The 13842-nt window shown below is 40.1% G+C and overlaps 1 protein-coding gene across 13 annotated transcripts in view; it reads right to left on the reverse strand.

Annotated features, from left to right (window-relative positions):
• TBC1D30 (TBC1 domain family member 30) overlaps positions 1-13842 on the reverse strand; it is a 159334-nt gene extending 145492 nt beyond the window's left edge. For 2 of the 13 annotated variants that reach the window (XM_039368958.1, XM_039368957.1), the window contains exons 1-2: positions 11526-13842; positions 5708-5872 (exon numbers count right to left, since the gene is read on the reverse strand). In XM_039368958.1, the coding sequence (XP_039224892.1) occupies positions 5708-5872; positions 11526-11883 (523 nt within the window). In that variant the 5' untranslated portion in view covers positions 11884-13842. Of the gene's footprint in view, positions 1-919; positions 2244-5221; positions 5244-5707; positions 5873-6717; positions 6774-11167; positions 11188-11231; positions 11422-11525 lie in introns of those variants that run through there. The other 11 variants (XM_039368966.1, XM_039368965.1, XM_039368961.1 and 8 more) reach the window with 11 other exon arrangements.

The raw sequence follows: 13842 nt of genomic DNA on the forward strand, positions 1-13842 counted from the left end.
ATTTTGCAATACGCTGACCTGCCTGTGCACCACAAATCATGTCCGCAGTCGCAAACAAACCAGTCTTTACACAAATTGCAGCTCTTTAACTCACAGGGTTGATAGCGTGGTCTCTGGGATAGCTCAGAATCCCTGTTATAATCTAGATCAGAAAAATCTGCAGAAGCTTTGTGACCAGGGTGATGAAATCTACTAGGTGTTGTCTTTTTTTCTCCAGCACTCTGGTGAGCAGCACAATGTTTAGCTTCCTAAGCCCTCCCTCCTCCTTGTTCTTCACGACAGTAACCACTAATTGTAAATTACTCCACACATACAATATCTCTGCCTTATTTTGAAGCAGATTTTCAACACTGGTCAGAAAATCATCAGCATTTAAATCATTCACACACCTGCTAAGAGAAAAGAGAGGATGATTTAACCCCTCTGCATCCAACAAAATCGTTTGGACCTATGTCCCTAGCAACATTATTCAAAAGAGTCTGTATATAATTATGAATAGCCTCTATAGCATCTACAAAAGACTGGATTCAGTAAAGATTAACAAATCTATATTGATGATAGTATTCCACAGCCCTGAAATTTTGGATATGCTTCTCCCATGCCTGCACTATATCCAGATAAACATCGTTCATATTCTGAGAGTTTGCAGAGTTAGGGGTCTGTAGCTGTGGCATAGAATGACATATCTCCCCTTCTGGTTGAGATACAGGCATAGAATCATAACTATCATTGTCTGCTGGGGATGCGAGAAGTCTATCTCCGTGCATTTTTGGTTTTTTGCAGGCTGGCTCTGGTTAAACAAACAAACAAACAAAAGGCTATCACCAACATTCCTAATAATGTAATACCAATCCCCCTTTTAGTTTCTAAAAAATAATACTAATGGTTTTGTAGTTGGATAAAATGCTAGATATTATACCTCCTAACAGCATTCGTGTTGTGTAGCTTGTGGAAAGCTGAGGGCTCATGTTATGCTGGGCCCCTTGGTGCTCTGTGGGGATTGTGAGATCCACGAATGGCTGATCGTCCTCCCATTCTGAAGGAAAAGAAAAATCCCAATGGTCAGAATTGTTGCAGAAAATTTTTTATAAGAATCTAAATGTATGAAAGTATGAAAGACAAATACCTTCATATACCCTCAAACATTCTGAGTCTGTCAATTCATTCTAGTGAAAGAAAACAATCAATCAATCAAACAAGCAAGCAGACAAGACTGTTATAAAACTCCATTTTGCATCTAAGTATTTCAAAAATTAGGGATAAAATTACTTACAGTAGTAGCTTCCATCCTGAAAAGGGTCTTCTTAGCAGATCAAATGGCTCTGGAAGTACGGATATACCAGAAACCAGCAAATGTGACTGGACCAGTATGGGCCCTACTTTTATACACGCTGGTGATGTCATAAATTAATCACATCAGAGTTGGTGAGTTCTTCACACGTTTTGCAAAACTGGCCAGCCCCGCCTCATCAGGAAAACACAATTAAATAATATCACGTGAGTTTTGATTAAATTGTATCTCTGCGTTTAACATCTGACAAGTTTAAACAGGGGGTCAGCAAAAGAAAAACATAATACATCTTCATGTGATTTGTAAAGCACATTTTATTATAAATTTCATAGCATTAACAGTTTCTTGTAATTAATTTCTGTTATATTCTGGCATATGAACCTTTTCAGAGTCAATGGCAATTCAGCTTCAATCTTTAACATTAATGACAGTGGTTTACTGTTCTTCTCGATACGCTGTATGAATGTCTTGAACTCACCAAGGGAATCCTGGGTGAAATATAAGTTATTCATTTTGTCAGAAATACTGATGATGATCCAGAGAACATGAGGCATAGAAAGTCTAAAGCATAAGCTGTTAATAAGCTCTGTTTCACTGGTACCATCCACATGGACTTCATCTGATTATAGACACCCCATTAAACAATGGTGTAATATTTTAATGATACACGCTTTCAGAATCTGAGGCATGCTGACATTTTGAGACTCCACCATTTCTAAAGCAGGAAATAAGGTAGAATTAGGCTAGATGTTTCAACTAATCAAAATACTGTTTTCTTAATTTTTAGATTTACTTACCATTTGATGTTTTGCAGAACCTGCAATAACAAGGCTTTATAAGTTCGTTCTCTTCAATGCAGCCATATAGCGCAGATCCTTTTCTTATTCTACGCCCACGCTTGGGAGGTTTGGGGGTCAAATCTCCATCAGTATTTGCCATCTTCAAAAGACTGCTGGAATTAAATCGCTAGCTGTTCAGGCTCGCCCGCACAAACTCCCCTGCCGTTGCAATGACACTCCCTTGAGCATTGCGTATGCCCAGAATCATGGGGGGTATGACATGCCCGGGCATGTCCTGAACAAGGAATTTTTTACTAGCAGACAGAAACACGCATGCCCAGAATCACGGTCCTGACATGCCTGAGCAATGCTTAACTCCTACTTGCCACCTGGCTGTAGGGGGGCAGAATAAATTTTATTAAGGCTGTGCTTCGAACAGTTATGTGTACATGAGGATTTGAGGGTGCAATTGGCAAAATATGTGTCTTTAGATTTTCACAAAGGTAAAAACCAGCTGCGGGTTTTAAAAGGACTGTGGTTTGTTTGTTTTTTCCCCCTGCATTCAAGGAAGTGATTTTAAAACCGGCTAGCAATAAATACCTTTTAGAAAAAAGGGGGTTAAATGCAGGCCCTGGCTGCCTTTTAGGCGTTCCTTTTTTCCCAGCTTTTGAGGCACTGATTTTTAAAACTCCACAAAAATTAAAAACATCATTAGTCTAGAATGATTAGAAATAAAAAGCATTTTTTTTTAATTTCACAGCTCCCCAAAGTAGGGGTTTGTTTCCCAAAAACACAGGCCTCTGCTAATTATTTACTTTACTTAGCTTTTTTTGGTTTTGAATGTCCATAGAATTAGTCTAGGGTTAAGCTAATCATGTACCCAGAGGATTGACTACCACATGTTTCTTGATGGGGTTAGGTTCAACACACCTTATCTGAAAATTGGGCTGTTAGGGCTACTCATACTTATCTTGATGGGCTTAGGCCAACATGTCACTTCTGCTTAGGGTCATGACCTGGTGACATAATCATGTGGGTTTGTTTACTTTGATGACATCACTGATCAAAAGTGTTGATAATTTTCATTAAAAAAGATATACACTATATCTACTAGAGAGAGAGAGAGCAAGAGAGAGAGGGAGAGAGGAAGATAAAGAGAGAGGGGGAGAAAGAGAGGGGAGAGAGAGAGGGAGAGGAAAGAGACGGAAAGAGAGAAAGAGGGAGATAAAAAAGAGGGAGAGAGAAAGAGAGGAAAGAGAGGTAGAGAAAGAGGGAGAGAGAAAAAGAGAGAGAAGAGAGGGAGGCGGAAGAGAGAGAGAAAGAGAAAGAGAAAAGAGAGAGAGGGAGAGGAGATAAAGAGAAAGAGAGAAAGAAAGAGAAAGAGAGGGAGAGGAAGAGGAGAGAGAGAGGGGGGGAGAGAGAGACAGGGAGAGGAAAGAGAGAAAGAGAGAAGGAGAGAGGAAAGAGAGAAAGAGAGGGAGAGGAAAAAAAGAGAAAAACAGAGAGAGGGAAAGAAAGGAAGAGGAGAGAGGAGGGAGAAGAAAGAGAGAGGAAAGAGGGAGAGAAAGAGGGAAAGAGAGAGGGAGAGAGAAAGAAAGAGAGATGTGGGAGAGGGAAAGAGAGAGGGAGAAAGAGATGTGGGAGAGGGAGAGAAAAGAGAGAGAAAGAGAGAGAAAAGGGAAAGGGAGAGAGAAAGAGAGGGTGTGGAGAGAGAAAGAGAGAGAGAAATGAAGGGAGAGAAGAGGAAAGAGAGAGAGGAAAGAGAAAGAGAGAGAAAAAGAGAGAGGAAAGAAAGAAAGAAAGAGGGAGAGGGAGAAAAGAGAGAGAGAGAGGAAAGAGAAAGAGAAAGAGAGGAAGAGAAAGAGAAAGAGAGAAAGACAGGGGGAGAGGAAAAAGAGAGAGAAGGAGGGAGACCGAGAGAGGGAAAGAGAGAGAGGAAAGAGAGGGAGAGGAAAGAGAGAAAGAGAGAGAGGGAGAGAGAAAGAGAGAGAGGGAAAGAGAGAGGGAGGGGAAGAGAGAGAAAGAGAGGGAGGGAGAGAAAGAGAGGAAGGAAGGGAGTGGGAGAGGAGAGACAGAAAGAGAGAGTGAGAGGAAAAAGAGAGAAAAAGACGGAAAGAGGGAAAGTGAGAAAGAGGCAGAGAAAGAGGGAGAGAAAGAGGGAGGGAGAGAGAGGAAGAGAGAGGAAAAGAGAAAGAGGGAGAGAGAGAAAAGAGAGAGGGAGAGGAAAGAAAGAGAGAAAAAGAGGGGAGAGAAAGAGAGGGAGAGAGAGGGGAGAGAGAGAAAGAGAGGGAGAGAGAGGGAGAGGAAAGAGAGAGGGAGAGAGAGAAAGAGAGGAAAGAGAAAGAGGGAAAGAGAGGAGAGAGGGAGAGGAGAAAGTGAGAAAGAGAAAGAGGGAGAGAGAGAGGCAAAGAGAGAGGGAGAGAGAGAGGGGGGAGAGGGAGAGGAAAGAGAGAGGGAAAGAGAAAGAGGGAAAGAGAGAAAAGAGAGAGAGGGGGGAGAGGAGAGAAAGAGAGAGGGGAGAGAGGAAAGAGAGAGAAAGAGGGTGAGAGAGGAAGAGGAAAGAGAGAGGGAGGGGAAGAGAAAGAGAGAGGGAGGGAGAGGGAGGGAGAGGAAAGAGAGACGGGGGAAAGAGAGAGAGAAAAAAAGAAAGAGGGAGAAAGAGAGGGGGAGAGGAGAGAGAGAGAGAGAGAGAACTCATGCACAGCAGCCTCTATTTCTTTTTAATTAAACTTTTCAATCTAACTTCCCCCCCTTGTGCGCACGCAAGTTTTGTGGCTCCCAGTGTTTTCTTTTCTCTGGGAAACTGGTCCAAGTGGCTCTTTGAGTGTTTAAAGTTGCAGACCCCTGGTCTATATCTCTGAAGTATGACACAAACGTATATTTAAAGAATTTGTGGTGTAGCCTGCAACTTATGCATGTTTTCTTGGAATAAGCTTTCTTTAACAGAATGGCTCTTACTTCAAGGAACCATGCTTTAGGATTATGCTATACAAAATTTTAATCAGCTACTTAAATCAAATAGTAGAAACTTCTAATCTCACATCCCTCAAGATCAGAATTGGAACAGCATTAAAAAGTCTACATTTAACATGGATAGTTGCATGCACCAGTTCATGTTAGTGCACTCTTCAAACTAGTTTATGTACTGTACCTGTGGATAGCACACTGCCATGCTGCATGTTAATGAAAAAGATACAAGACAATTAGCTTTAAAACATTTATGAGAATAACTTGTGTGATATTCATTGCTGTAGCAGAGCTTGTAATCATGATTAAATATATTTTCCAATATATTTTCTAAAGTTCAAGTAATTATAACTGAATTCCTGTTTCCTTGACTTCAGGACTTTATCTATTTGAAAACATAAATTTTCTCCACAAATATATTGTACAATCAGCTTTTAGTTCTGAAATACTACCATATAAAAATCTTTACCAATTTCTTACCAATAATAATATACTGCAATTCTATAAGATAAATCCTTAGAAAGTTTAACTCCAAATATGACTTTCTTATTCACATTACTACAGAATATTTATAGAAACATTTTTCTTGTCCTGAAAAACATTTTGAAAATACAACAGTAGCATATTTGGAATAAAATAACATTTCTGGATTAACATAAATCGTACTTACGTCGTTTGGGGGAAATGGCCTGTAAACAGGCTGTTACAATATCACAGTTCCTTTGGACTTTATGTAGAAGTCTGTCCTTTTGTTTCAGAAGGCGAAGCAGTTTTGCTGACTGAACACAAATTCTGTAATTCAACTCCCATATTACTGTTGTCAATTCACTAATATCTGTCAAGAAAAGAAAAAAGGGCCAAAGGCTGCAATCTGCAACTTGAAAATCTATTTCCTTCTTTGATAATCAGTATGGCTTTCTTCAAAAGGGTCTTATCATTCTAGGTACCCCTGGTAAAATTCATAGCATGATTCTAAGATAATATATACTATAAAGTCTTATAAAAGAATACTGTAGAAAAATGATAGGTATCAATGTTATTATTTAGGATGACTCCTATGAAAAAAGCAAGGCAATGATTAACTGAAACCATATCCAAATTCTCAGGATAGCTTTGAACGTATTGTTTAAATTGGGATATGCATGCTTCATTATTGAACTATTACTAAGAAGGAAACTATAGAAATATTAGATTTGCTGAGTTTAATTGAAACTACAGGACATGAATAAACCTATTTATTATTGGCATTCAATACAATTTTTAGAGGATCTGAATTTTACCAATATGTAATTAAAATGTTTAAAATATTTATCAGCATAATTTTTAGAACTGCATGGATTTCAAATACTTTTACTCCAGGGTTGGTATGTATAGAACGGAACCTTAATTTATTGGCTCAATTTTATTTTACTATAGCTTGAATTTGAAATTTTCAAATATAAAATTCTAATTTAAGTTTTCTTTATATAGTGACATCATATGCCAGAAGATTTAGATGCTACATATAACCAAACACAATAAAACCCTGTGATACTTTTTACAGAATTCTACTTAATTAAATAAGGTTGTACTGGAAACTTTTTTTAAAATCTTCCATGCACTCATAAGGTATCTTCTAGTGGACAAAAACAGACATCAAACTGATTTAAGTTAGCAGATGGTATCTGTTCATGAACTTACTGTTGTTGTTGTTAATTGCGAAGTCGTGTCCGACCCATTGTGAACCCATGGACAATGTTCCTCCAGGTCTTCCTGTCCTCTACCATCTTCTGGAGTCCATTTAAGTTCACGCCTACTGCTTCAGTGACTCCATCCAGCTACCTCATTCTTTGTCGTCCCCTTCTTCTATTGCCCTCAATCTTTCCCAGCATTATGCCCTTCTCCAGTGAGTCCTTTCTTCTCATTAGGTAGCCAAAGTATTTGAGTTTCAACTTCAGGATCTGGCCTTCTAAAGAGCAGTCGGGATTGATCTCTTCTAGGACTGACCGGTTTGATCGCCTTGCAGTCCAGGAGACTCGCAGGAGTCTTCTCCAGCACCATAGTTCAAAGGCCTCAATTCTTTTGCACTCAGCCTTTTGTTATGGTCCAACTTTCACAGCCATACATTGCAACTGGGAAAACCATGGCCTTGACTATACATACTTTTGTTGGCAGGGTAATGTCTCTGCTTTTTAGTATGCTGTCTAGATTTGCCATAGCTTTCCTCCCCAGGAGCAAATGTCTTTTAATTTCTTGGCTGCAGTCCCCATCTGAGGTGATCTTGGAGCCCAGAAAAATAAAATCTGTCACTACCTCCATTTCTTCCCCATCTATTTGCCAGGAATTGAGAGGGCCGGATGCCATGATTTTGGTTTTCTTAATGTTGAGTTTCAAGCCAACTTTTGCACTCTCCTTCTTCACCCGCATCAAGAGGCTCTTTAGTTCCTCTTCACTTTCTGCCATTAGAGTGGTATCATCTGCATATCTTAGGTTGTTGATATTTCTCCCGGCAATCTTAATTCCAACTTTTGATTCATCTAGCCCTGCCTTTCTCATGATGTGCTCTGCATATAAGTTAAATAGGCAGGGCGACAGTATACAGCCTTGCCGGACTCCTTTTCCAATTTTGAACCAATCAGTGGTTCCGTGTTCGGTTCTCACTGTTGCTTCTTGACCCGCATATAGGTTTCTCAAGAGACAAATGAGATGGTCTGGTACTCCCATCTCTTTAAGAACTTGCCACAATTTGTTGTGATCCACACAATCAAAGGCTTTTGCATAGTCAATGAAGCAGAAGTAGATGTTTTTCTGGAACTCCCTAGCTTTCTCCATGATCCAGCGTATGTTGGCAATTTGATCTCTAGTTCCTCTGCCTCTTCGAAATCCTGCCTGTACTTCTGGTAGTTCTCGATCCACATACTGCTGGAGTCTAGCTTGTAGGATTTTAAGCATAACTTTACTAGCATGTGAAATGAGTGCAATAGTGCGATAGTTTGAACATTCTTTGGCATTGCCTTTCTTTGGAATTGGAATGTAAACTGACCTTTTCCAATCCTGTGGCCACTGTTGGGTTTTCCAAATTTGCTGGCAAATTGAGTGTAGCACTTTTACTGCATCGTCTTTTAAGATTTTGAATAACTCAGCTGGAATACTGTCACCTCCACTAGCTTTGTTGTTGCTCAGATTTTCTAAGGCCCATTTCACTTCACATTCTAGGATGTCTGGTTCGAGGTCAATGACCATCTCATTGTGGTTATCTGGGATGTTAAGCTCATTCTTGTATAGTTCTTCTGTGTAGTTTTGCCATCTCTTCGTAATCTCTTCTGCCTCTGTTAGGTCTCTGCCATTTTGGTCCTTTATCATGCCCATCTTTGCATGAAACGTTCCCTTCATATCTCCAATTTTCTTGAAGAGATCTCTGGTCCTCCCTATTCTGTTGTTTTCTTCTATTTCTTTGCACTGTTCATTTAAGAAGGCATTCTTATCTCTTCTAGCTACTCTCTGGAATTCTGCATTCAATTGGGTGTATCTTTCTCTTTCTCCTTTGCCTTTCGCTTCCCTTCTTTCCTCAGCTATTTGCAAAGCTTCCTCAGACAGCCATTTTGCTTTCTTGCATTTCTTTTTCTTTGGGATGGTTTTAGTTGCTACCTCTTGTACAATGTTGCGAACTTCCATCCATAGTTCTTCAGGCACTCTGTCTATCAGATCCAGTTCCTTAAATCTATTTGTCACCTCTACTGTATATTCATCAGGAATATGATTTAGTTCATACCTGAGTGGCCTAGTGCTTTTCCCTACTTTTTTCAATTTAAGCCTAAATTTTGCAATGAGAAGCTCATGATCTGAGCCACAGTCAGCTCCTGGTCTTGTTTTTACTGACTGTATAGAGCTTCTCCATCTTTGGCTGCAGAGTACATAGTCAATCTGATTTCTATGTTGACCGTCTGGTGATGTCCATGTGTAGAGCCGTCTCTTGGGTTGTTGGAAAAGAGTGTTTGTTATGACCATCGTATTCTCTTGACAAAATTCTATTAGCCTGTGCCCTGCTTCATTTTGTACTCCAAGGCCAAACTTGCCTGTTATTCCGGTTATCTTTTGGTTTCCTACCTTAGCATTCCAATCCCCCATGATGATAAGGACATCATTTTTTGCTGTTAATTCTATAAGGTGCTGTAGGCCTTCATAGAACCGGTCAATTTCATCCTCTTCAGCACCAGTGATTGGGGCATAGATTTGGACTATTGTGTGATACTGAATGGTTTGCCTTGGATTCGAATTGAGATCATTCTGTCATTTTGGGGGTTGTATCCCAGTATTGCTTTTCCTATTCTTTTATTGACTATGAAGGCTACTCCATTTCTTTTGAGGGATTCTTGCCCACAGTAGTATACCTGATGGTCATCTGAGTTAAATTCACCCATTCCTGTCCATTTTAGTTCACTGATTCCTAAGATGTTCAGTCTTGTCATCTCTTTTTTGACTACGTCTAGCTTGCCTTGATTCATGGATCTTACATTCCAGGTTCCTATGGAGAAAAAAATCTTTGCAGCATTGGACTTTCCTTTCACCACCAGATATATCCACAGCTGAGCGTCCTTTCGGCTTTGGCCCAGTCGCTTCATTCTTTCTGGCGCTACTAGTACTAGCCCTCTGCTCTCCCCCAGTAGCATATTGGACACCTTCTGACCTCAGGGGCTCATCTTCCAGCGTCATATCTTTTTGCCTTTTAGTACTGTTCATGGGGTTTTCATGGCAAAGATACTGGAGTGGTTTGCCATTTCCTTCTCCAGTGGATGACATTTTGTCAGAACTCTCTGCTATGACCTGTCCGTTTTGGGTGGCCCTGCACGGCATAGCTCATAGCTTCATTGAGTTACGCAAGCCCCTTTGCCACGACAAGGCAGTAATCCATTAAGGGGGAAATTACTGTAGTTAAAACAAATGAGGGGTTTGTCACTAATAAGTAACCGTAGATAATAGACATACTAAATCTGGTATCAAACTGTCATTCACTGATTAACAAAACCCAACACTTTTTATTTTTTAAAAAAAGCATAGCAACACACACAGCCAGGGAAAAAGAATATTTTTTACACCTAACAAAAATTATAGCACAAACTTTACTGAAAAGATACTTTGAAGGTTCAGTACTGAGTTTATAGTCTAGTGAAATATGTTAAATAACAAGAGGCTAATAGCAGAGCACTACTTTAAGTTTTCTATGCAATTCAAATTAATTAACTTCACTCAGAGAGAAAATTTCAGTTCTTTAGGGAAATTTGAGTGATCATACACATTTCTATCAGAAAGCTGATAATTCTTATCCTTTATAAAGTGTCTTTTCAGCATTCACATGGGCCATCTTGGCCCATGATCCTTGTAAAAATCTTGTTAGGATCACCATGTCACTGTTGCAGACAGAAGAAGGAATAGTTGCTTGCTTAATGTTTTTAAATATTTAAATCATCATCATTTAAAAAGACTTTCCATCAGTAAAAAGCAACCTGCCCAGAGGTTATAATTTTAAAAAAACAACACAAAAGAAAGCAATGAGAGAGAGAGAGAGAGAGAGAGAGAGAGAGAGAGAGAGAGAGAGAGAGAGAGAGAGGAAAATCCAGGTACCAATTCTTAAAGATCATAGCTTTGGTGAAATGTATATTGTGATTTGCATTAATACACAGTGTTAATGCTAAATTTTAATGGCTGCATTTCATTCATTTTTCTCCCTTTTGGGGGTGTGGAATGAGAATTTATATATGCAGGATAATGATGTTTTTTGCAAAAGAAAATAATCAGTCTTCAAGAAAACAACTTGGCTGATGGTAGGGGCAGAGATATTGGGAAAACTTCTCTTCTTAGTCCAAGGTGAGCTCTTTTTTTCATCCCACCTTTAGGGTAGGCAGGGACAATCTCTGCTTAACTGAAAGAAATTTGAGTACAAGAATAATGTTCAAAGCCAATCAGAAAACTAAGAAAATGAGATCCTATAAGAAACAAGAAAGGAAAATCTTGTTTTGACTGACATATGTCTCAATTAACTGAAACACTTCCTTCAAATAAGAGAGGATGGGGCAAATAAAGAAGCAGAATCAAGATTTAAACGGTGTTCATTTCTGCGAACCTCAAAACATTAGACTCTACTGTTTATTACCTTTTATCTCAAACCGAATTCCTACAGCTCTGCCATAAACTCACAACCATGACTGGGCATTTACCTATATTTTAGTGGGGCTCTGTGCCTTATCTTCCAGCAGAGCTCTGTTTATCACGATCACTTCATTTTTATCTTTTCTCTGCCAATTCCAGATGGGTCACATGTTTGCTTTCACTTTCACTTTTATTCCCAGAACGACCACCCAGCGCAATTGGACCGAGCCCAGCTCTTCTCTCAGTCAGAGAAGCCTGTTTCTGCCTTCGCTGTGCATATCAGCCGGGGGACTATTCCCCATGATAGGACGGCACGGGGTTCAGTGAGGAGAAACCTTCGCGGCATCCTCGGTCTGCTTTACCTTTCTGAGCCAGGTACTTCCTCTGGTGCCGCTGACCAGAGTTCCGCTGCAGCTCCTGCAGGACGCGGGATTCAGCGCTGCTGCCTCTCCCCCCGGGGAAAGCGTCGGAGCCGGCGGACGCCTCCGTGGACCTGTCTACGCTGTCGCGGTGGCGGAGGCGCGCCACGCTGTAGAGCTCGGTTAGCAGGTCACTCACCAGAGAGGAGGCGCGGCTGGCCCTTCTACTCCGGCCGAGCTCCGCCTCTTCGTCCTCCACCAAGCTGTCTGCATTGCTGCTTACTCTGCTCCGAACACATCTGCCTGTTTCTACTTCAGCGGCCTCCCTGTTGTCGCCCAAGTCGACCTCCGTGAGCTCCATTGGGCTTCTTCTCCGCGCTTCAGGCGCAACAGGGACACGCGCAGCTGCTACTATGAAGAGGTGAGCAACGCTTTCGCCGCCTGAATAGTTCTCAGGCCAGAGTTCCGGGTTTGTTCCATTCTCCACGGAACGGAGGTGGAAGAGGAAGGGAAATCTCCTATGTTCGACGAAGACCTGCGTTGGCAGAGCGTCACATCCCTCCCAGCCTCTATTAGACTGCGACACTCTCGGCTTGCATTCCTCACCCCTCTGGCAGGTAGTGGCTCCCAAACAATCAGCGCTCTGCACCTGTTGCCGGGAGCCAATCAGCTTTCTTCGAATCACCGGTCCTTTGCTAACTTCAAAGGGAGCCTGCCGCTGCAGTAATTGGGATCGGGCTGATTTTGCACTAACTAACCAGTCTGGGCTTTATCTAGATTAGAGCAAGTGATCCAGATGTCACACTGAAACTGGTACATGTAGCAAAAACAAATGATTATATTTCAGCTAATGGCTATGGCTGACCTGCATAATTTTGCAGAGGAAAAACCATACACCATTAAACAGTGAATGGACAGCAAAACAGTAGCTTTCCTTGCACAACATAAGCCAAGGTTAATTTAACAATATTTACTTAATGCAATTTCTCTGGATACATGCAACAAGTTAGGTTAAATTTGATTGGTCTAAGGTCTCCCAGCTGGTTTTCAATACTTAAAGCAGGACTAAGAATTCAGTCTACCAGTTTATAGTCTGGTATCTTAACCACTAGTTCTGATTGGCCAAATTATAATGCAGCACACTGTGTAAATCCAGCCAATGTGATAGTTTAGTTTGTGTTGTCTAAATTCAGATTATCAAGTTTATCGTGAGTAAATTAATAAAGGATAAGCACATTGTAAAAGCACAGCCACTGCCATAAACTAAACCATAAACATAGGCAAACTTCATGCCAGCTAAACATAAGCAAAACATTTTATGTGCACAAAAGTTATTTCTACCATCCAGAAGTATCCACCTATGATATTTCATTTATAAAACATGCTTGAAATAGGAATGCTTAAGTTACACAAGCAAAATATACTAACCCATAATTTAAACAGTTTATTCAACCCAACATTTAAAAATTGTGTGACATACTGGATCATAAAGTGATCATACTTGGCTAATGTGTGGATAAAGCATTTCTTATAAATACAGATCTTTTAAAGAAAAAAAAATCAAAATTTTATACATTGACAAAATTAAAAACAAGCATCACTTAAAGCAGGGGTGTCAAACTGCTGGCACACAGGTCGGATGCGTCATGCTGAAACCGTGCCCACCCCATTGCTGACAATGGGGAAAAAGTCACGATACGTCGCTACACATCACGTGACATTGCAAGTTTGACACCCCTGACTTAAAGTCTGGATCATAATTTTATCTGTTTCATGGCAACATAAAACCTCACCTTTCATGCAATTTCTACTTCATCCTCAGTTTAAGGCTGGGTTTACAAATGCATTGAATCCCAGATTAACCTAATGAGTTGTGTTTAATATGTTATGCAGACTTTAACTATGGTTTGCTCTGTACAGTTCTTTAATCAGAAGTAACTATCATGCAAATACAGCCTATGAGTTATTACTCCAAGCATATATCTTGATTAGAAGAATAACAGTCCAGGAAATCTCCATTTATGACTTGATTTTTTTCATGGCTGCATTAAGCTGATTAAATAAAGAATGCCTAACAGCTATAGAACTTATTTGCAACTTATAGCACTGCAACTACTTGAAGTATACACAGTTCTCCATTCTTCATGGGTACTTCTGGCTATAATATGCTGGTTAATTACACTAGTAAAATAATGAAAAGATTTTTGCTTTGTTTGGCAACATTCAAGATGGTTTAGCATGCAACTGCTATTATTAAACTAAAATAAACTGAATCTTTACATAACATTTTAAAAATGTTTTTCTTAATTACTTTTCTGCA

This window comes from Crotalus tigris, unplaced genomic scaffold (genome assembly GCF_016545835.1).
Source record: "Crotalus tigris isolate CLP2741 ecotype Arizona unplaced genomic scaffold, ASM1654583v1 scf7180000020961.217079, whole genome shotgun sequence".
NCBI classification, from domain to species: Eukaryota; Metazoa; Chordata; class Lepidosauria; order Squamata; family Viperidae; genus Crotalus; species Crotalus tigris.